This window comes from Oryctolagus cuniculus, chromosome 1 (genome assembly GCF_964237555.1).
Source record: "Oryctolagus cuniculus chromosome 1, mOryCun1.1, whole genome shotgun sequence".
NCBI classification, from domain to species: Eukaryota; Metazoa; Chordata; class Mammalia; order Lagomorpha; family Leporidae; genus Oryctolagus; species Oryctolagus cuniculus.
Window position 1 is genome coordinate 74,893,195 of NC_091432.1, and position 24,636 is coordinate 74,917,830.

The 24,636-nt window shown below is 37.2% G+C and overlaps 1 protein-coding gene across 27 annotated transcripts in view; it reads right to left on the reverse strand.

Moving 5' to 3' along the window:
* The window catches only part of DLG2 (discs large MAGUK scaffold protein 2), a 2,256,157-nt gene that overhangs the window by 441,244 nt on the left and 1,790,277 nt on the right, over positions 1-24,636 (reverse strand). For all 27 annotated transcript variants that reach the window (XM_051821188.2, XM_051821179.2, XM_051821160.2 and 24 more), the window contains one exon: positions 10,208-10,276. In XM_051821188.2, coding sequence (XP_051677148.1) covers positions 10,208-10,276 — 69 coding nt within the window. The remainder of the gene's footprint in view (positions 1-10,207; positions 10,277-24,636) is intronic.

A 24,636-nucleotide genomic window follows, 5' to 3' on the forward strand; every position in this document is an offset into this window, starting at 1 on the left:
CAGTCCTTGATGATGGAGGCCACTGACTAGGAGCCCAGCATCTCTTGTTAACCAGACTCCTTACCCGTCAATTCCAGCTTTCTTCCTAGTCCTATTGTATAAAACATAAGACAACAGTGTGGCAAGAGTAATCCTCCATTTCTTCTAATTAAGTATATTTCAAGATGAATGGAATCACAATAGGAGTTTCTTCCACTTTTATTAACATTCTTTTATGAAATTGGATTCTTGACAAAGATTATAATAATAAAAAATTCAAAAACTTCAGAAATCACATGGAATATCACTTTGTGTTTCTGTGTCTTATGCTTCCAAATTGGCCAACTTGTAATAACAAAATACATGTAATTTGAAAAACTTTTTTCTTGTTAATGTGATATTAATAAAAACAGAATAGATTCAATGTACTTCATAGACATAATACTAAAAACATGATATCCCCTTCCTCCTTCCTTGATTTCTCTTTCTTCCTCTCTTTCGAGCTTTAATCATCTGTGGATTGTTTTAAAATTTACTGTATATGAGTGAAATGGTCATTTTATTATTGTTTACAGCCCTTGCCTATTCCTGTTGAGCTAGGATTTTTTGCTTTTTACTTGCTGAACCCATATTTAGTGGAACATTAACCCTTGACTATAATGTAAATTAAAATATGTTATTTTAAAAACAATATGTAAGTTTTGAATGTGTTTGTGATAACCACACAAAAAGATTTTGCTTTACACAGTTGTCATTTCAACAGCAGATGGCGTTAGCAATTCAGGTGCTGAGAGAGAAGTAGAATCTGGGTATTGAGAACACTTAAATATTTTCTAGCTGTTTGTAGCCTTTTTCAACACTAGTCAATTTTTGACAAATATTAAAGTTTACTCTGATGACACCTTGTATATTTTCAGCTCCACACAAGTAAAGAGAAAGATTACAATGGCTAGCAAAAGATTGAAGAAATGGAAAAGAGAAGCAATAGTCCCTATAGGGGCTTAAGAAAATGAGCTGACAGATCAACTAGGAGTGGAGGTAAAATTTGTGAGACATGAAAAGGAAACACTTGATTGTTAACTGCAGGAATAGAGATGGTGTTATGAAACCCCCAACCCCCATTACCCCCAGTTTAAACCGTGAAGGTTCACCTGCCTTCACTTCCTACCCTCGGAGACAGAAGAAGGATCTGTAAACTCTCTGAGACCTTCCAAAGGGCTAGGATGTTTTAGCAGGTGATCTGACACTAAGTGGAAGCTGAGACTGTCATCCAGAGTTTTACCACCCAAGAGGCAGGTCTGTCTTTATTGGACTGTAAATCACAAACCAAAAATTGTTCTGACCATTTGTAAAAATCAGCTAGCTTCCCATCCCTTTAATTTTCTTACATTCTCCATAAATATACTCTTCATCTGGAAGGAGAGCAAAGTAAGGAAGAGGGTGACACTTATATATGCTATTTGATACAGTATAAAGATATACAAAAAACCTCTCCACTTAGCCCAATTTGCCCATTTTATTTGGTAGAGTCACATAAATTTCTGCAGCAAAGTTTTAGATTTTTTGGTCTGTGATACCAACAACTACCTGAATAAAGCTTTTCTTTCTAGTTTTAAAGAGCATCCCTGTAATCTGGTGTATTCATCAACATACCAGGCCCCTGCAGAGTATCCCCAGCTCTGCTACTTAGGGGAAGGGTGCAGAGGTGTGCAGGGGGACATTGAGCATTTTGCTGGTTATGAAAAGAGAAAGACTATTGGGTCTCTGAATGTGTGGGTAGAGAGAGATAACTCAAGCCAACTGTGCCAAAGGACAGCTATGTAAAGTCCAATGGTCCATTAAAAGTTTATCCTCCATATCTAGAAATAATTATAGAAAGTCAGAAGCCATTTCCTTCTCCAGAATGTTAGAGTCAGAATGTTAAAGTTGAAATGCATAGACTTTGTTTATTTAACTCAGTCTTGTCATTTTGTATATGATGTAACAGGCCAGGTCAAAAACACACAGTAAGAAGTGGCAAGCCTGGGTTGTGGGTTCTGATTCAGTGATGTCCTTATGATTGTCAGGTCCCTTTCTCGAGTAAGCACATAATTTTAAATGAAATATCTGGGTCAATAAGACTATGAAGTCTGAGCCTTGTAAGTCATTATGATCTTGTGAAGTCTGAAAAATAGTCGCTATAAATAAGCTTCTCCCACCCAGGAACAAAAAGAAAATCAGAAAGAAGACAAGAGAAAACAATCTCTCAGAATAAGACAGAATAATCTCTCATAGTTTTGCCTGTATATGTGTGTTTTAATCTTGTTTCTGTCACTTCCCAGGTTTTGGTAAGGGACAGGTGTTTGGTGCAATAGTTAAGCCAATGCTGACAACACCTACATTCCATATCAGAGCACCTGGGTTAAGTCCCAGCTCAGGTTCCTGATAATGTGTACCGTGGGAGGCAGCAGTGATGGCTCAAACAGTTGAGTCCCTGTCACCCACAAGGGAGAGCCAGATTGAGTTCTAAGCTACTGGTTTTAGCCTGGACCAGCCATGGCCATTGTGCATATTTGGGGAGTGAATCAGCAAATGGAAGACATCTACTGTCTCTTTTTCTCTCTACCTTTCAAATAAAAATATATAAATAAATAAAAAATTAAAGAGATGGCAACTTATAGCTTTCCAATCAAATTTGAAAACGAAGTAGAACAGTTGGCAGGTGGTGGTGTATATGAGGACTATGTTTTAAAACTGAAAACTCTCAGGTTTGCTGAGGAAACTAAAACTCTCCTTCCACCTGGCATACTGGGCTTTGCTGTGGGGGTCAGCACTCAAACTAGCTTACTCAGGCTCCCTAGGAGAGGGGTTCCTTCTCTTCAGTGAATTTTCTTATTTTGAATGGTGTAAGAATTTGCCTGGAAACTCTTCTGTTTTCAGGACTATGATGAGTGGAGGCCATCTTCATCTATTCTTAGACTCTGCTCCTGGTTTCATCTACTATCATTACCCCACAGTCTCTGAGTATCCTGGGTTCTACTAAGCAGAGCTGCTTTCTTCTGAGCTATAGGACCCCCCCCCCCCCACACACACACTTCTATTGCACTGTGGTAGAAATTTGTGCGGGTGGCACTCCTGGAAATCCAATTCTAACAGATTCTATTCACATGGACTATAGCAGTCCTCCCTTTACATGATATTGCTGTCCATGGTTTCAGTTACCCATCATCAATTATGACCTGAAAATATTAAACGGAAAATTCCAGACATAAATTATTGATAAATTTAAAATTGTGCACTATTCTGAATAGTGTGACTAAATCTTTGCTTTGTTCTACATGGGACAGGAATCATTCTTTTATCCACTGTATCCAAGCTGTATACACTACCTGTCCATTAGAAACTTTTTAATGGTTATAGGATTAACTCTTGTGGTATCACAGTGCATATGTTCAAGTAACTTTTATTTTACTTAATAATGGCCTCAAAGTGTGAGAGTGGTTATGTTGGCAACTCAGATTTGTTAAAGAGAAGGTATAAATTGACTCCTTTAGGTGAAAAGGTAAAAATGCTTCACTTAACAAGAAGAGAAAAGGACATTGCAGGTTTAGCTTGTTAAGTCTGTAGAAATAATCTCCTAGCCATGAAGATATAAGAAATTTGCACTAATTTTGCTATTGAACCTTAAACTGCAAAAATTATGGCCATAGTGTGTGTTAAGTGCTTAGTCAAGATGAGAAAGCCATTAAAATGATAATATTTGTTACTGTCTTGAGTCCCGGGCAGCCACTAGAGGTTTTGGATCATCTTCCCCCTGGATAAGGGGGACTGCTGTATCATGTGAAAGGTGCCCCCTGGAGTTGTACAGCACTTTGCCTTGCCTCCAAGGGTGATCTGAAGCTGAGAATACCTTGTTCTGCTTCATTAATCAATATTCTTTCATTGGCTTTCTGTTGCCCTGAAATGTGGATTAGAAATGTCAAAGTTTGTCCTTTGAAATGCTCTCCTATTTCTTTAAGCACTATAAGATTATTCTTTTTAAAAATTCCATTAGTTTCCTTTTAATAGGTCTCAGGAGGAAGAGATTAAGGTATGGTTTGTATCTGTCAAAATGAACTTGAACCATAGAGCTCACACTGTTAATGGCAATATTATATTCCTGTCTGGGATAGTTATAGATGATCAGATATCAATTCAAAAGCATCAGTGACTTAATGGTGGATGGCTCAATTAGACACTTTTGTTGTCTATATGGATCAAATTAAATGGAAATCTGAAATGTTTCCACTTATTTTATGTCACATTAATGGCAACTTAGGTGAAAATTACATAAACATATGACCTTTTAAACTACATTCATCTTTAAAATATTCTGGGTAGTGGCTCTTCACAAAAACATTAGGAAAGAGAATTTTGAAATAATGAAAATTCCAATTTCAGTTGATTGCTCACACTCTGCAGTTTAATGTCTTAATAGGAAACCTGCTAAAGAGCCAGTGGTCTTATGCAAAATGAAAGATAACAATCCCTCTGTGTGTTTAGGACAATGATTATATACCACATTACCTATTAATCTGACAGCCAGCTGGGTACATGTAGAGTGAATCTTTGTGTTGTGGGCTCTGCAAAGAATTACTGAGACATTCTGTACTAAATATTTCCACACTTATACATTATTTCTACCTCAAATATATTTTTATATCTAGAAATGGCTTACATTTATATATAAGTATATATTATATACATAAATATATTACACATACACATATATATTTAAAAGCAGGTGTTCAAAGTTGGTCTTCAGACTAATCTAGGCTATAAAAATAGATTTTGTTTATTTTTTCCAACAACTTGGACTAAGTACATATTTAATATGTAACAGTACTTTTTCAAAAAGTTGATGACTTCTATAGTATTCTCTTCTTTGGTTTTTGAAGAAATCTGGGCTTACTGAGGCAAAGGGTTTTGTTTATGATTAATAACAACACAGATGGCAAAGGCCAGGATTCAAAATGAACTCTTTCACCATTGCTATTCAATATAGTTCTAGAAGTTTTAGCTATTAGGCAAACAAAAGAAATCAAAGGGATACAAATTAGAAAGGAGAAAGTAATATTGTCCCTACTGCACATGATATGATCCTATGTATTTGGGAATCAAAAGACTCCACTAAGACTTCAACAACTCATAGGGGAGTTTGGCAAAGTTGCAGTTCATAAAAAATAAACACACAAAAATCAATAGCATCTGTATACACAAATAATACCTGACTGAGAAAGAACTTTTAAGATCATTTAAAATAGCTAACAAAAAATCAAATAATTTGAAATAAATTTAACCAAGAATGTGCAAGAGTTTTTCTACAATGAAAATTACAGAACATTAAGAAAGAATTAAAGACACACACACACACACACACACAAAAAAAAAAAAAACAGAAAAATCTTCCATATTCACAGATTGGAAGAATTAATATCACCTAAATGTCCATTCTACCCAAAGCAATTTACAGACTCAGTGTTATCCCAATCAAAACACCAAGGACATTCTTCTGAGATCTAGAAAAAAAAATCCTAAAATTCATATGGAAACACAGGAGACACTGAATAGCTAAAGCAATCTTGATAAAAACAAAGTCAGAGGCATCATAATACCAGATTTCAAGACTTTCTACAGGATAGTTATAATCACAGCAGCCTGATACTGGCACAAAAATAGACATGTAGACCAATGGAACAGAGGAGAAACTCTAGAAATTAGTCTACACAGCTATAACCAACTGCTTTTTGACAAAGGAGTTAAAATCAATCCCTGGAGAAAGGACACTCCCTTTAATAAATGGTGTTGGGAAAATTGGATCCACACATGCATAAGTATGAAACACGACTCCTTGTATGCCTTATATAAATATCAACTCACAATGGAACAAGGATTTAAATCTATGACCTGATGCCAGCAAATGACTAGAGGAAAACATTAGGGGAACTCTGCAAACAATGGCATAGTCAAAAATTTCATGGTAAAGACCCCAGAAACACAGGCAATCAAAGGCAAAATAGACAAATGGGATTACATCAAGCTAAGAAGCTACTGCACTGCAAAGGAAACACTCAACAAAGTAAAGAGGCAACTGATAGAATGAGAGAAAACATTTGTGAACTATAGTCTGATAAGGATTAACATCCAGAATATATAAGAAGCTCAAATGGCCAAGAGACAAATTAAAAAAATGCTTAGGATCAGTAGCCATCAGGGAAATGCAAAGTAACCACAATGAGGTTTTACCTCATTCCAGTCAGAAAAGCTATCTCAGGACCTTTGTCCTCAAATAGTTGTATTACAATTATGTCTAAGTGCTCACAAAAGATGTATCATTCTTGGGTGCTTCTTTAATGTTAATTAAGTTTCTTAAAAAATGAAATGAAATTAATTTTAAGATGCAATGACTTTGAATAGCTCTTGTCTAGGCTGTTACGGGACATTTTTTTTTTTTATTTTGTGCAAATTGCTGAACTCTTTACTTAATATAGAATTGGTCTTCTGTGTATAAAGTTAATAAAAAATGGATCTTACTGGAAAATGGGACTGGGAATGTGAGAGGGAGAAAGAAGAGGGATGGGAGTGTGTTTGGGAGGATGGATATAGTGGGAAGAATCACTATATTCCTAAAGTTGTACTCATGAAATGCTTGAAGCTTGTATTCCTTAAATAAAAGGTTTTTGTGGAGAAAAATAAAGATAACAAAAAAAGAAAGGCTGTCACCCCCAAATCAAAAAATAATAAATGTTGGTGAGGATGTGGAGGAAAACTCTGCCTTAGTACACTGTTGATGTACAACCATTATGGAACACAGCATGGAGATTCCCCAGAAACCTGCAAATAGATCTTCCAAATGACATCTACTCCTGGGATTTACCCAAAGAAAACAAAATCATCATACTAAAGAGTTATTTGTATCCCCATGTTTATGGCAGCTCAACTAACAATTGCTAAGATATAGAATCAACCCACACGTCCAAGCATTGATGACTGCTTTCTTTATAGAAATGTGGTAGATATACACTATGGAATACTGCTCAGTCATAAAAAAAAACAATATACTGTCTTTCACAACAAAATGGATGTTAACTGGAGACCATTATGCTTAATGAAAGGAGTCAGTCCTCAAAAGACAAATAGCATATGTTTTCTCTGATTTATGATAGTTAATATAGTTACAAAAATGTGTAAAAATTAAATTGACATCTTCTGATTTGATTTTTGTTTATAGCCATTGTCTATATTCTTGTGGAATAGCAGTCTTTCTACTTTTTACTTGTTCAGCATTATGGTTAGTGTTAAATTAAGTATGTGATTATAAAGTAAATTGAAAATATGTTATTGTAAAAATAAAGAAAAACAGAAAGGAAGAGGGGAGGGATTGAGAGAAAAAAAGGTGAGAGGGATGTATAGTTATCTTTTTAGAATTGTACCTATGAAATATATAAAATCTGATCTCTTGTTAATCAAAACAAAACAAAACAAATTCTTTGATTACAGAGAAAGCTTTCTTCCACTACTGCAATGAAGAGAGTATTTTTATACAGTATTATTCACTAGGTACAAGACAAACTATTTTATATCAGTTGTAACAATGGGGGCTATGAAGTTGATAATACAATTTTTTTGATACTCAGTAAAGGACTGGCTCTTGTGTTTAAAGTAATTTTGGGGCCGGCACTATGGCATAGTGGGTAAAGCTGCCACCTGCAGTGCTGGCATCCCTTATGGGTGCCAGTTCGAGTCTCAGCTGGTCCACTTCTGATCCAGCTCTCTCTATGGCCTAGGAAGGCAGTGGAAGATGGCCCTGGCACCTGTGTGGGAAGACCTGGAGGAGGCTCCTGGCTCCTGGCTTTGGATCTGCAAAGCCCCTGCCATTGAGGCTGATTGGGGAGTGAACTGGTGGATGGAGGACCTCTCTCTTTCCTCTCTGCCTTTCTCTCTCTGTGTAACTCTTACTTTCAAATAGATAAATAAATCTTTTTAAAAAGTAATTTTGGTTTTATCTTATTAGAGAACTACAATTAGTGATTGTATCTATCACAGGGTTCATTTAACTCAAGTGGAAAATGCAAAAAAATGCAAAAAAGTACATATTAGCAAACTGCTAATAAGCTTTTGTTAATCAGAAGAATGAAAGAAAGGATTGGAAATTGCTTTAGAAGGAAATGACCTAATTTAGCATAGCTCTAAGAAATCTTTGTGTTAATGACCCAAGTGTGGTCATCCTGAGCCCTGCCAGGGGAGCTATTCATAAGCAACAGCAAAGTTTAGTCCCCAAACATTCACCTCTTCCACAAATCACAACTCAGCATCAAAGCATGCACATCGTCCTCCCTCCAGAACGTTCAAAGCTGCAGGTTACTGATTCTATTTAACATTAGAGTAAATTCTAGTTTCTTTTTCTTTTCACCACAGGAAATTCTTTACTATGTCTAACATTGCCTGAATGTGGTTTTTTGAATGACATGATCAATGCTTTTCTTTTTTTTAAATTTATTTTTATTTTTTATTTTTTGACAGGCAGAGTGGACAGTGAGAGAGAGAGAGAGACAGAGAGAAAGGTCTTCCTTTGCCGTTGGTTCGCCCTACAATGGCCACTGCGGCCGGCACGCTGCGGCCGGTGCACCGCGCTGATCCGATGGCAGGAGACAGGTGCTTCTCCTGGTCTCCCATGGGGTGCAGGGCCCAAGCACTTGGGCCATCCTCCACTGCACTTCCTTGGCTACAGCAGAGAGCTGGCCTGGAAGAGGGGCAACCAGGACAGAATCTGGCACCCCAACCGGGACTAGAACCCGGTGTGCCGGCGCCGCAAGGTGGAGGATTAGCCTAGTGAGCTGCGGCGCTGGCCCATGATCAATGCTTTTCAACTCAATATTAAGTTTTTTCAGACTACTTTATAGAGTACAGGGGTGTGCATTATTCAGTCTTGATCCAGGCTGTGGTACTTCCTATGCAAGTTTCCTTAGGAAAATTAACTAACCTTGCTGAGAATAAAGGTTTAGGAAAAAAAAAAGACCTATGTCATATACCCGTTTTGGAAATAAAATAAGGTAAGGTGGATGGATAGAGAGGAGATGATGGATGGATGGATGGATGGATAGATAGATACATAGATAGATAGACAGACACCTACATACATAGACAGTAAGATAGGGCTATCTAACGATAGAGCCAAATACCCAAAAGGCACTCAATAAATGTCATTTTCTCTTTTTTACCACTGAAGGAATATTTATGAATGTGTACTCTTGAGAAATATCCACATATGCTTCACTTCTCAGCTGAAGAGTTACATCTCCTCCAAAACCATCCTGTCCTGCTTTTCTGCCCATTTTGATGTCCATTCTCAGCCAGATATGTCTCCAGTATTCTCCACTAATCACTTATATATATATTTCCTATATAGACCAATGCTTATATTATATTGCAAGCATGTATTTGTATTTTCTTTTGTCATTCATATTGGGCAATGAGCCCTATGAAGGGAAAGAAGAGATTTTATTTTGTGGGGAGCAACTCGGACTAGACTAAGTTACTGGAATTAAGACTTATTCTATGCATCTGCTCTCCCACAATATGGCCCTGGGAGAGGAGTAAATAACTTTTACACAGCTGCCTCCAGTTCGACCAATAACCTGCAGGAGCTGATCCTGCTCCTGATCGGAGGAGAGCAGCGTACTCGGCGTGTGGGTAGCAGAGTTGGGATTGGTGGAAGAGGACTATAAAGGAGGAGAGAGACAACATGCACCAAGAACACCTGAGGAACATCTGAGCAGCCCCCGAGAGAGCCGGCCGGCGGTGTGCCGTTCCCCCGCGGAAGTGGGGAAAGTGGCAGGGGGAACCGCCCTTCCACGGAGGTGGAGGGTCGGTAGCCAACCTGGGAAGAACCAGCAGCAAACCCGGGGAGGGCCAGCAGACAAAAGAACAGCGCAGGGTCCTGTGTCGTTCCTCCACGAAGACGGGGAGTGACATTATTTCACTTATTAAATCTAGTACCTAACATAGTGTTTGGAATATAATACGAGCTTTGTAGATTTTTGTTGATTGAGAGAGAAAGGGAGGGAAGGGAAGGGAAGGGGAGGGGAGGGGAGGGGAGGGAAGGGAAGGGAAGGGAAAGGAAGGGAAGGGAAGGATAAAGGAAGAAAAAAGACTTTATTTATGCTCAAAGGTTGCATAGTTAAGAGGTGGCCCTATAATATGATCTTACCCTTCCAGGGAGATGGCCCTTTGGAGAGTCACTGAAGGCTGACGGGTTGCAGTGCTGTGTTGGGAATGACTGCAAGAAAAGAGAAAAATAAACATGGATCATTTTTTAAATATACTTTTGCATGATCATATCAGCCTTACTGTCCAAAAAGGAGCAATCTTGAAAGAAATACAGTAGAGATTAAGTCTGATGACAAATAGAATCATCCACCAAATACAGCACTAACAGATAAACAAAGGGTTAATGTTTCCTTGTAGTTTATTTCTACATGTATTATTCAAAACTAAGCTTTAAATGATAGGTTGACATAAAAAGAAAAACATATATTTGGAAAAGGCAATTACCCCCCTCCTTTGGAATGAGATAACATAGAGCATTAGAACATAAATTTCATTATTCAAAGTGTAGAATATTTTTCCCTAACAAATTTTATACAGAGCCCAATCTGCAAGTCAGAGAGTAGTATTTAATGATTATAAATTTATTTATTAGTTCAAATTTGTACATTTGTAAATATTTCAGCTGTTTACTAAACATAAATATTTGAAAAATGAAATTTCTCATGACAAATCAGTCTTAGCACTTGCCCCTAGAGTTGAGGAACAATTTTTTTTTCTTTTTACTATTTGTTGAATTCTTTACTTGGTGTAGGGTTAATCTTATGAGTACTAAATAGACTGAGAGTAGATCATTGTAAAAATTAAAGGAAGAAATGGGAAAGGAAGGAGGAAGAAAAATGGTAATATTTACTCTGTTCCTAAATCTGTATATATGAAAAAGATGAAATTTATTCACCTTATATAATAAAAATTATTAAAACATTTGCCTTGCAATCTCAGATTATTCTTAAATTGGAAAGAAAATAACAGAAGAATCTTTCATCTGAATTGGGCATAAATAATCCAACAGCAAACTTTATATCAATGAATGTTAATTTCAGTTTGCAAAATTAGTTTAACACTTTAGTAGAGGGGTTATATATCAGTATATTTATACATTTAATATATGAACATGTGTATGTATACATACATAAATATGTAAAGAGAAACCCGAGTCACATGTTTCTAGAACATTAGGCATATTCACAAAGCTCCTGGACCTGTCAGCACAAACTTGGAAAACACTGACACTGTCACAGAGAGCCAAGTTGTGGGCTGCAGAGATTTTCATTCTGAGGCTTGGTCATTTCAGGGGAGAAGAGATGTCTCTGTGGATGATGTCTGTGTATGACATGGATAACATCTGTCTGTTAGAGGCAGCAGAATTTTGACACTGCAGCTGAAATCCAGAGAATGATCTTCTTCATATTAAAGATCATACCCTTTATTTCCTGGTATGCTTCACAGTGCCAAGCACAGAAATAATTCAATGAACATGTTTTGATCTACTAGTTGAAAAGCAGCAAAATATCTGAGACTTGGACCATGTAGCCAGACTGCCTCAGTGAGATCCCCGCTTGACCACACACACCAATGTGGCCTCACGTAAGTTATTTACATCACTCTGGATGCGAGCTTTTCATCTAATATTGGAATGGTGATAATATTTTCCCCATAGGGCTGTTATATGGATTTGATGAATATAGTACTTTGAACAATATCTGTCCATGGCAAAAGTTTTGCAAGTTTTTGTTAAGTAAATAAACCAAAATGATTTGTCAGAGTGTATACTTTAAAATGCTTAACACTAAATAAAAATAGTTATTTAGATTACTTCAATTAGCCATATAGTGAACACCAAAAGTATACGTTTCTTCAAATAATATAACTTTGAGCATAAGTATAAAATTAAAACAAATCCCCTATCACAGAAACATTACAGAATTAATGGAACTACAAAGTAGAAGATTTGGGGACCGGCACTGTGGCATAGCAGGTAAAGCTGCCGCCTGCAGTGCCAGTATTCCATATGGGCACCGGTCGAGTCCCAGCTGTTCCACTTCCAATCCAGCTCTCTGCTATGGCATGGGAAAGCAGTAGAAGATGGCTCAAGTCCTTGGGCCCCTGCACCTATGTGGGGGACCCAGAAGAAGCTCCTGGCTCCTGGCTTTGGATTGGCGGAGCTCTGGCTGTTGCAGCCATCTGGGGAGTGAACCAGCAGATGGAAGACCTCTTTTTCTCTCTCTGCCTCTCTCTGCCTCTCCTCCTTTCTGTGTAACTCTGACTTTCAAGTAAATAAATAAATCTTAAAAAAAAAACAAAGTAGAAAATTTGGAGGGTAATCACAAGTCCAGAAATCTAACGTATATCATGAGGTCTACAGGTAATAAAGTTGTACTGAATAGTATGAGAGATTCATGCTGAATGAATAGATTTTAGCTGCTCTTGCCACAAATACAAATATAGGCAACTATGCAGTAGACACATTAATATGCTTCACTACAGCAATCTGTTTCTAATTATATGTATTATATAACACCATGTTTTAAACCTTAAATACACACAGTAAAATCTGTTAAAATAATGTAAATAAAAATACAAAATTAAAAAAATTACCCAAAATTCCATGATCTTCTCTCAGACTTGACAATTCTCTAATTGTCATAGCTTTCCATAGCTTGTCAAACCAAAGCCTGTCTTGTTGCCAAGTGTGTGCACTTTTCACACAATCTTATTTACTCTTGCATGGTTATAAATGCATACATAAGCCCATTTTCTATGTTTTTCCTAACACTATAATGTAAACATTCTGACACGGTCCCCGGTCCCCATAATTATCATTGGGTTGTTACATAATGCTACTTCCTACGACCATATAACTTTCTTAAAACATCCTTTTATAGTGCATATTTGGGTTATTTATATCAGTTTAATAGTATAATCAGTGATTCAATGAACATGCTGATATCAATTACGTTTTTTTATCCTACAATTTCCTTTAGATACATTTCTCCAAATAGAAACATATATTACATTCTTGATTAATGCCATTAATTACTTTTCAAAAGTTTTGTGCCATTTTATTGTCTCTAAAAATACGTATATGTACCAGTTTAACCAGTCATACAAACCCTGACATTTATGACTTGAAAAATAACTGAAAACTTAATAGGTGTAAATCCTAAAGGATTTCAATCAAAATTTTGAACACATGGATATTTTTATAAGATGTAATTATACTTTTACTTTACTTACACAAATACAAGGAAATTATCTGAAAGTCAGAACCTTCACATGCAGGTGAAATTTTTATATCCTGAGAGCAATGTCAAATCCATGCTTGTAGGTGGGTTACATGTAGCACATGTTAGGAGCTACCTGATGATGATAATAACTGTTATTTTAAAGAAAATATCAAATATCTTTCTTTGTGACCCAACAGATTTTGACTTTTCCATATTATTGGCTACATAATATGTTGTGGTACTGCTGTGACTAAGATATAATCCTCTTGGCTCTTTCACCTCCTCAGGAAGAGAGGCCAGCCAGATGGAATTCTGAGGAACAGAACAGCAATAAAAGAAATAAGGGAGAAAAACGCAGGTGCAATGTGAAGCTTTCAATATGGGAGAACTAACTGCTTGGAATATCTTCATCCTAAAGAAAGCCAGTGCACAGGTGACTACCACCTTTCTTCTACCATGTCTAGACACGTTAGAAATCTCTTCTGTAAAGCATTTTATGATATGATGCATGTATCTCTGTACCCCCCAGAATAGTCAACTTACTGTTCTGTGCTACATCTCATTTTTCTACACATCCATAACAGTACTTAGGATTAGGCGTCGTGACTGTTTATTTATGCACCTGATTCTCCTCCTAAATTGTATATTGCTTTCAGTGTGAAGTGTTTCGCTTACTGATCTGTAAATTCTCAGCCTCTGGTTGACATATAAAAGATGCTTGCTACATCAAATTTTCTTGAATAATGAGTATCAAGGGTTGAGCTTCACCGATCTGAAAGGCCCCATGCCTTATCTCTTTTAAAATTTTTGACAACATTGAGGGAAATTGAAGCTTAGATCTCCTAACTAGGGGAGGGCAAGAATAGAATCCAAGTTTGCCTAGACCAAAGCAAACTTGATCTTCTGAAACAAACCATGTTGTCCTACAGAAAGGTGAAATCAAAGCTTTGTGACAAGTCTCTATTGAAAATCCAAGATTCTGTTAGGAAATGCTGAACTCTCATTGAGTAACATTGACAGTTGTTTTCTTCTGCATAAAATACCATACATTATTTGTACTATGTATGTTCACCTTCCTTGTCAGTGGCTTTTGAAGAGTATTTTTATGATGATAACTTCATAAAGGGACTTCTCTGTGCAATCCACATGACCTCTTTAGTGACTTCTGCACTTCGTGAAGATTTGAGTGACAAGGCATGGTTGATGAGCAGGGTGAATGTGAGGAGGGCTCAGTGTCATGACACAGCACTGAGTTTGGGGCAGAAGTTCTTGTTACCTGGTGAAAAACCTGTAGCATCAGCTCCATATTAGTAGACTGAGTTGCTAAATCAAGTGACTTTGGAGGTAAATTTTGCTAAGACTGTTTAAGATCCAGAAAGAAGTATCACATCCTTCTAAATCATGCTGTCACTGAGTAAAATGAAGCTAGAATACAGTAGTCTCCTTTCTAAGAACTATGTGATTATCCAAATGAAAAACTCCCAAGTTGTTGCCTAAGGAAACGACATTTGAATGGTGCTGAAAGATGCATTCCTATCGCTGTGTTACATTTTTTTGAGGGACCAGTGTTGTGGTATAGTGGGTTAAGCTGTAGCCTACAAAATTATCATCCCATATGGGCACTAGTTTGAGACCCAGCTGCTCCATTTCTGATCCAGCTCCTTGCTAATGTGCCTGGGAAAGCAGCAGAGGATGTCCAAGTGCATGGGTCCCTACACCCATGGGAGAGACCTAGAAGAAGCTCAAGGTCCCTTGCTTTGGCCTGGTACAGCCCCAGCCATTGTGGTCATTTGGGGAGTGAACCATTGGATGGAAGACCTTCTCTCCCTCTCTGTCTTTCCTTCTCTCTGTAATTCTGCCTTCAAATAAATAATAAATATATCTTTTTTAAAATTTAAGAACAAATAAATTTATAGCATCTGAACTGAAAATTTTCAATACACCAGAACACAAAGAACCTAGCTGGTGGTCATAAAGTGTTTTTCAGTTTTCTCCTTTTCTAAAGCAATTAGTGTCAGAGTAAGTGGTCTCTCCAATATGCTATAATATTAAAACAGCTATTTTAAGGAGAGCACAAATGTTTTTGTGGCCTTTATTAATGAACGGATAACAATACTTGTACCCATCATTTACTGGATCTCTCAATATTTTTCTTTTTTTTCTATTTTTCCTTTCCGTATATGCATACATCAAGTCATTACTAATCTTAAAAAGAGGAGTATATCTTGGATATCCAACCAATATCTCAGATGCAACATAAGCAAAATCATTATCCCAATCAAACAATTCTTCCTATTATTTCGTTGACATAATGAGTTTTCTTGTATGATTTTTTATAGCTTCTGGGTATATCCAACAAATGTTTATTGGGCATGTTTTATATTCAGAGATTATGCTAAGTGACTGAGATGACTCATTCCTCAATATTGTTGCACTCAGTAAGCACTTGATTTAAAAAGAGGATGGTGAAAATCAAATAAAGCATTTGTCCCATGTCTACCTGAATAAACTTTTTCTAAAAATCCAGAGATACATTTGGTTGGCAAACCACATAAGCTGCATTTTGGAAGGTTTATAAGTATTTTAAAGCATAGAGAAGGGAAAGTTTACATTCTGAGAAGCTAGAAGAGTATAAGAGAATGTCAAAAGTATATGGTATGCATTGGGAACACTGAGTGGTTTGACTTGGCAACAGAATAGTAGCCAGATTAGTAAACTGACAGGGCATGGGTCAGGATGAGCAATGAATACTTTGTAAAGAGGTCTAGCTTTTAATCTACTTGGAAAGATGGGCTGTCTAAGGTTGTTACGTGGGGTATGAGGGGGTCAAGATGATGATCTCTATGATTCAGAAAAGTAAACTTAAAAAGGTATGAACAATGGAAAGAAGTAGTGGAAATCTACAGTCAGGGAGCCTAAGAAAAAAGAATGAAATTCTGTCTTTTGCAACAAAATGGGTGCAATTGTGATTTGGGATAAGGAAGAAGCTAGATTAGGGCCACGAGCTCTAAGACACACCTCCCCACTCTATGTAATCCTATCTGCCTACCTGTTAGTCAAATAGCCCCTTTCCCAGGCTGTGTCTCCCCTTATCTGGGACCTAGGAAATGTGTCATGTAACCACTCTCCTTCCAACCTCATAAAATAGTCTGGCAGCTGGAAGAGGTGCTCTCTGTCTCTTTTTTTTCTCTCTCTGCAGACAATGATGAGACAGGGTGTTGAGGCATTGTCTCTTGACTTCCCAGCCCCATCCTCTTCCTTTCCTGGCCCAATCTAGCCTGAACTATGTTCACGTGTGTGTGTGTGTGTGTGTGTGTGTGTTTCTTACTGTTAAAATAAACTACCACCTTGTGTACAATATATGTGCCTGTACTTAGAATGTTTCTCAGGTAAAAGGGAAGGACTTGGAATAGGAATTTAGACCCCACCTCTCCTAAAACAACAGGAGACAATTATGCTAGTGAAATAAGGCAGTACCAAAAAACAAATGTTTTTTTTTTTTCTAATATGTGGTAGTTAATATGGGATACAAAAAATGTATAAGAATGAAACAGACATCTTATAATTTGATTATTGTTTATAGCCCTTGTCTATATTCCCTTGGAACAGTGGTCTTTCTACTTTGCACTTGTTGAACATGATAGTGGTGTATTAAGCCTGTGATTATAAAGTAAATTGGAAGTATATTATTGTAAAAATTAAGGGAAAAAAAAGAGAAGGCGGGGGGATTGAGGGATGGAAGGAGGAAGGGAAGTTTGGTTATCGTCTTAGAATTTTATCTATGAGGCCGGCACTATGGCTCACTAGGCTAATCTAAACTAAACCGCCTGCGGCGCCGGCACTCCAGGTTCTAGTCCCGGTTGGGGTGTCAGATTCTGTCCCGGATGCTCCTCTTCCAGTCCAGCTCTCTGCTGTGGCCCGGGAAGGCAGTGGAGGATGGCCCAGGTCCTTGGGCCTTGCACCCGCATGGGAGACCAGGAGGAAGCACCTGGCTCCTGGCTTGGGGTTGGCGCAGCACGCTGGCCATAGCGGCTACTTGGGGGGTGAACCAATGGAAAAAGAAAGACCTTTCTTTCTGTCTCTCTCTCTCACTAACTCTGCCTGTCAAAAAAAATATAAATAAATAAAATAAAAGGCCTTATATTCTCAGGGTTTAATAGAGCTACTCTCTTCTAGAACTCCCTAGTAAGCCTTCAAAAGTACACTGACTTTGGTGTTCATGTGGGGTGGGGATGAGGAGAAATGAATTGAGAACTGAGAACTGTATTACTGATTGTGAGAATCAGGGCACTAATACACTGATTACAGAACCTCAAGTGTACATGTGGAAAGGAAAAGATGATGTGGGGAATAGGATCTACAGTGAGACAGCCGTAGTTATTAAAAATATCTTCCCTCTATTAATGTGATATCCACATGTCATCAGTAGCCACTGAATGACTAAGATATTCCTTGTAACCATTATTCCTCCAAATAAATATCTTAACACTTTTGGTTCATTCCTTATGAGATGGTTTCAAGATTCTTAGTTATATTTCCCTGTATGCACTTCCACCCTGATTTCTATCTAAATTGACAAATTTAGAAATGAACTCAGAGTTCCATATGTTTTTAGACCTAGGCTCAGTGCCAAAAGATGCTGACTTTCCTCCATTTGGATTCCACATTCTCAGGATAATATGGACTTTTAAAATATACTGAATTGTTAAATTTAGGATCGACCTAAACCTCTCATATGTATATATTTTTTTTACATCAAATGACTATAAAAATTAAATCTATCGGCTGGCACCACGGCTCACTAGGCTAATCCTCCTCCTGTGGTGCCAGCACTCCGGGTTCTAGTCCTGGTTGGGGCGCCGGTTCTGTCCTGGCTGCTCCTTTTCTAGTCCAGCTCTCTGCTGTGGCTGGGGAAGGCAATGGAGAATGGCCCAAGAGCTTGGGCCCTGTACCCACGTGGGAGACCAGGAGGAAGCACCTGGCTTCGGATCAGTGCAGCGCACCGGCTGTAGCGGCCATTTGGGGGGTGAACCAATGGAAGGAAGACCTTTGTCTCTGTCTCTCTCACTGTCTAACTCTGCCTGTCAAAAAAAAAAAAAAAAATTGAAAAAAATTAAATCTATCATACACATGTGCATGGATTTTCAGAAACAATTTAGTCTTATATGTTAAACTTAATGGTATTAACTTTGATTTAGTTTTTAATCTTGTTAACAAGCTATGTCATCAACTCAATTCAATATTATTTATGGAGCATTTAACACATAATCATCATTGCCAAGCCCTATCATCTAGCTTTGTATTATTTTCAAACATTATAACTTTTATATTTTCATTTAAATCATTGTTTACAAAAAAAAAAAAAAAAGGACAAGGACTGTGTGTTGTGCAAATCATAGATCTTTCTCCACTTTAATACCTGGCCCATAAATTTCACTGCTTAGCTCTTATAATTAACATTCTTTCTAACAGATTAGCCAAATTTCATCATCCCCTCAGTGACAGGCCAAGCAACACCTGTAGTAAATGGCATTGTCAAGTCTCATAAATTTCCATTACTTACAGGTGTCTTTTGTGCTTACTAAGACTAAATTATGACTGTGCTTAAATATGTTTATTTCTATTACACTTGATTTTATAATTACATGATTGGATAAAAGGTTTCAAAAATGAACTATGAGTGTGTAACAAAAACTTGTTTCTCTCAGGAGTAAATTTATCAATAAAGACTCAAAAATAATATGTAGTTAAAAACATGACTATTCAATAGAAAGGTAAGTATAATGATCAGAAAGCATAAATAAAATAAAGTAATGCTTCACTTAGTTTACTTTTAATTTGCTTCCAGATTTAAATAAATCCAAACTAAAAAGCATGGATAATGAATTATGATTATGCTTTATGTAAGAAAAACAAAGTAGAAATTCAGAAAAAATGGCCTCAGGTTTTTGGCATTAAAACCCAATTTGGTATCCCAAATATTTTAAGTGGGGATAACTTAGATGTTGGGAAACAATATCATAAAAACTATGGCCAGAGTTTGACAATACTAGAGAAAATATTGACCTCACATACACAACAAAAATTATGAAAAATGCAACATGTTAACTGATCCTAGACAAATAAAAATTTCCAATAATTCATTAGAAAAGCCACATGTAACATTGAACTAACGATGAACGGTTGTTGAAAATTGAAATTGTGGGTATTGAGGAAAGTATGCACACAGATAGAACACAAATATAAATATGAACAAAAATACTTGATACAGTTCAGGGTCCCATCTTTTTTTATGCTGTAGCTAAAGACACTAAAAATGTGGTTTTACTTCATGTTGAATAGTTTTAATCAACAATCAACAATGATGTGGTAACTCAAAAAATTAGAGAGGCTTTATCTCTTCCTTTAAATACCAATCATTGGGCTGGCACTGCGGCATAGTGGACTGGGCCGCTGCCTGCTGTGCAGACATGTCACATAGATGCTGGTTCAAGTCCCGGCTATTCTACTTCCAATCCAGCTTTCTGCTATGGCCTGGGAAAGCAAAAGAAGATGGCCCAAGTCCTTGGGCCCCTGCACCCACATGGGAGACCTGGAAGATGCTCCTGGCTTCGGATCAGCACAGCTCTGGCCATTGTGGCCAATTGGGGAGTGAACCAGCAGATGGAAGACCTCTCTCTCTGCCTCTCCTTCTCTCTCTGTGTAACTCTGACTTTCAAATAAATAAAGCTTTAAAAAACAATCACCAACTTCCTTTAAATATAATACACCCACAGGAGGTGCATGTCACCATAAAGTTATAGATTTAAAAGTTAAACTGAAATAATTTAGGCATGCACCTATCATTTTAAAAATTATAACTGTTTCCATCCAATCTTTTTATGAACAAATCAAGGACTGGTTCTGGTTATGTGGGTTAAAATAAGTTCTGTTACATGAATGTCTAACAGGATTATCATACAAATAATAGTTTTAGTAATAGTTTTCTCCTTATCCTTAAAAATTTTCATGGAGACCTTAAAGTCTTACACAGGATAAGAGCCATAGCTAGAATGCAGTGAAGTTAAGATCAATCACAGATACAAGTCCCAGCACATAGTTTTCTTCATCCTGTGTCATTATGACTTCATATCCTTCTCTGTGACAATAGTGAAACAATGAACATCGTAACACATACATTGGCGTTTATAAAATCCTGTTCAACCCTGTTAGGTAGCTGGAAGATTCTGAGGGTGCATTTTACATGTTTATCTAATCTCCGTGACAAACTCTTTGCTGAATGTAGTGATAAGTCTCTGCATTTTATCTTGTAGACTGACCCATATGGATTATGACTTGTCTCAAAGCCTGAACCATCAGGAGAAAATGTGGTGCTCTAATAAAGCGGCATATTCTTTCCTTTACTCATTTTGTTTTTGAGTGGCTAGCTATACATCATACTTTTTTTTGGCTTTTGTAGTACAAGATGCATCTCAGGAGGTAATAAGGCATCTGGTACCTTTCTACAAAGACTATTTTTCACAAATAAGTGAAAAATTGAAGTTATGATAGCTTAAGTCAAGTATCAGCCAGTTCCATGAGTGCAACTACTTCAAAATGGAAAACAGATTTTAGTAATTTCACACAAAATATGGACAAATGCAGGAGAATGAACCAACAATTAGAAAATTTGAAATGAAGAGTTTTGTAAACTAGCTGGATTTTAGATATCTAATTTAAAAGACACTGGATATCTCTTAATTTCACACAGAAAACTAAGTTTTCAATATAGCACTCCACATTTTATTCTTTGACAATGTTTGGGAAGCAGAGTTGCCTGAGCAAGAGTCATGACTGTGGGTTTTCCCACAGTGTTCATGATGTGCACAATGACCTTAAATGAGTCACCTCACTTTCCTTGTTTTACTTTTTTTCTTCAGTTTGAATAGGGATAATTGTTACTATCCTATCCATGTGCTTTATCAATGTAGATGGGAGACACACTGTGATGGGGAAAGAGAACAGACTAGGGAGGCAATGGCCGTGGATCAGGATTTCCCTCCTCTTCTAGGTATCTGACAAGTAAGCAGAATTCATTTATCTTTAGTCCTGTCATCACTTCAGAAAGTGCATGGAAAACTAGAATTAAAAACAAATTTATTTTGGTGAAAAATCCACCTGTAGTTTTTTTCATAATAGTTATTTCTGTAAATTTTGTTGAAGATTAGAATGTGCGTAGTAGTGCCTTTAAAAACCAAGAAGCAGGGTTGGTGCTGTGGCATATCAGGTAAAGCTGCTATCAGCAATACTGGCAACCCATATGGGCATAGGTTTAAGTCCTGGCTGCTGCACTTCAGATCCAGCTCATTGATAATACGCCTGGGAAAGCATCAGGAGACAGTCCAACTACTTTGGCCTCTGCAAGTATGTGGGAGACTCAGATGGGGTTCAAGGCTCCTGGTTTTGGTTCAGCCCAGCCCTGGTCATTTGAGGAGTGAACCAGCAGATGAAAGATCTCTCTGTGTTTTTTTCTTCTTCCTGCAACTCTGAAACAAACAAATAAATCCTTTTTCTTTAAAGAAAGAAAACAAGTGAATAGGAGGTAATGTCAGACAAGAATGGGAGCAGGAGATAGTTTCAAGGAGAGTTTGGTCAACATTGCTAAAGTGCTTAAAGAGCTTAAATATGAAGCACAGAGAAAACTGGTAATTGGAGTTTGGTTATATTCTGTAGGCAAAGAGGAGCCCATGAAAAATTTTAAGCTAAATTAAAATTCAGCTACTTTTATAGCTTAATAAAACAGCTGGAGAAGGGTAGCAACAGCCAAGGAGCCAGGAGAGGAAGCAGATCTGAAGAAGATTGATAGGAATTCCAAAGCTTTCTGTTCCAGCATTTCAGGGACCGATCTTCACAGACCCTTTCAGTAGAGCAAATGGAATAATTACCTTTCCCCTAGGTAAAACAGCACAGGTGCCATGGCAGAGAGAGGGAAGGGGGGTGGGGGAGAAAGACTGACTTTGCTTTTTATCATTTCGCTGGATTGTAATTTCAGTGAAGAACTGTCTTATTGCACAATTTATTTTCTTTATTGATTTTTCATGAAGAAAGCTAGAACATTAAATGAATGTGGTATGCTTGGTTTTGTGGAATCTATTTGTCTGTATGGATTAGTCTTATGGAAAAGTCCCAGCTGCTTGGTGAAAGGGGACATGTTTCACTTGACATCTATAGTCTGAATTTTCCCTACAGTGATCACCATCACTATACTAATAGGTAAAAGGAATAAAAGGCCAATTTCTCACTTCCCTGCCCTCTTCACAATTCATAGACTCAAGGTTAGAGCTGCCTCCTTCTTTAGAATTCTCTGGTTGAGTATGTTCAAGATAAACATGTGGCCATTTGTTCAGCTCAACTTCAGCTTTTTTCAAACAGAGCTCTAGTACTGAAGAAAAGCAAAGAAAATCTGGAGATAAAAAGCGAAATGACAAAGTCCAGTGCTTTATGCATCTTTAGTGTTGTCCAGTGGAGTGAAATTGGGCACTAGCAACAAATCAGTTGAAGTAACACACTAGCAGTAAACCATCTCTACTTAAAAAAAAATTTGCTTTCTTCTGGAATTATTTCTAATACAAACCAACTTAAAAAACATCTTTGTGCTTGTGAACAGCTTGAAAATGTTTAGCATTCATAACCCTTGGACTAACAATGTAAGAAAAATATGGAATGTAAAATATCAATGTAAGGAAAGTCAAAATATTAAAATGTTTTATCTTTGGTTCTCAAGTTTCCAAATGAATGAAACTTAGTATGTAACCTCATTAATGAAAAGCCATTACATTTAAGGAACTAAATTGGATGTAAATTGCAACTCAGTGAAGATGCATATTAGATTTGAAAGGACATGGGATAAAAAGTTTAAGTCTGTACTAGCTTTCTTATTCTTCATAATTCTTAACATTTACAAAGAATTTAACCTTGAGACTATGAATTGTGAAGAGGGCAGGGAAGTGAGAAATTGGCCTTTTATTCCTTTTACCTATTAGTATAGTAATGGTGATCACTATAGGGAAAATTCAGACTATAGATGTCAAGTGAAACATGTCCCCTTTCACCAAGCAGCTGGGACTTTTCCATAAGACTAATCCATACAGACAAATAGATTCCACGAAGAATTTAAAAATCATCTCTTCTTAAGAGGTCAAATTCTAGCATAGTTTATTAACATAGCAAAAGGTTCAGACATCTATTCTCCATACCTAGGCTTCTAGATATTCAGTTAATACCCATTTGTTAGTACACACTATATGCAAAAGTATTGTGCCTGATGTACCAAAGAACACAACAAAGGCTGAGACAAGATCTATGAAGCCTAAGCATTCATAATCTAACTTGGGAGAAAGGGCATTCATCCATTCATTTCATTATGATTCATTCCCTCCCATGTCAGCTAGGTTTCTAGTCTTACTTCCCATACACAGCAGCACCACCACCTTCTTGTTCAGTCCTAAACTCTAGACATTTTCAATGATTCTTCATTATCTTTCACACTCCACACTCAATCTATCAATTTTGTTGCTTCTACAACAAAAATGGACTCCACCTCTCAAGGACTACTACTCCAGTGGAAACAACACCATCTCTTAGTGGACTATTGCAATAGCCTCCCAGGTGGTTTGTCTCCTGTCCTTCAATAGTTACTTCTTACAGTTGCCTGTGAAGAAAATATTTTAAGACATGAAAACAAATAATGATTTTTTTTCCTCCCTTACTGAAAGCTTTCCAAATACTTTGTATTACAGTTAGAATAAAATCCAAAGTTCCTTCCAGGGCTCTAAGACCCTGCAGCCTTAGTCCATCTTTTGGTGCTCATTGTTCACTGTTGAGTCCATCTCTCCACCAGCCCTGTCGGCAAGCCCTAATCACCTTGGTCTTCCTGACTCCCAGGTATTCCCAGTAATGCCCTCGAAGGGCACCTGCTTAGCTTCTTGCTTTCCTTAGGTCTCTTCCTGGACATTTTCTTCTCATTGGGGTCTGGTTTGAAATATTACCTCCCCAGGGAGGCCTTCATTTTTTCTAGCTAAGGGTACTCCAATCTCATCGCAGGTGTTACCACCCTCTTACATTTCTCCATCGCATCAATTATTCATTGAAATTAGCTGTTTATTGGTTGACTTTTTGTGTTTACTGCCTTCTTTTCCCTTCAAGGGTATTGTGTGTGTGTGTGTGTATGTGTGTATCTTGTTAAAGTAAAATTTTCTTAAACTTTGCTTTATTTTTCTCCCTTACAATGTGTTGACTTTATGTTAGAGGGAACATCCAAATATCC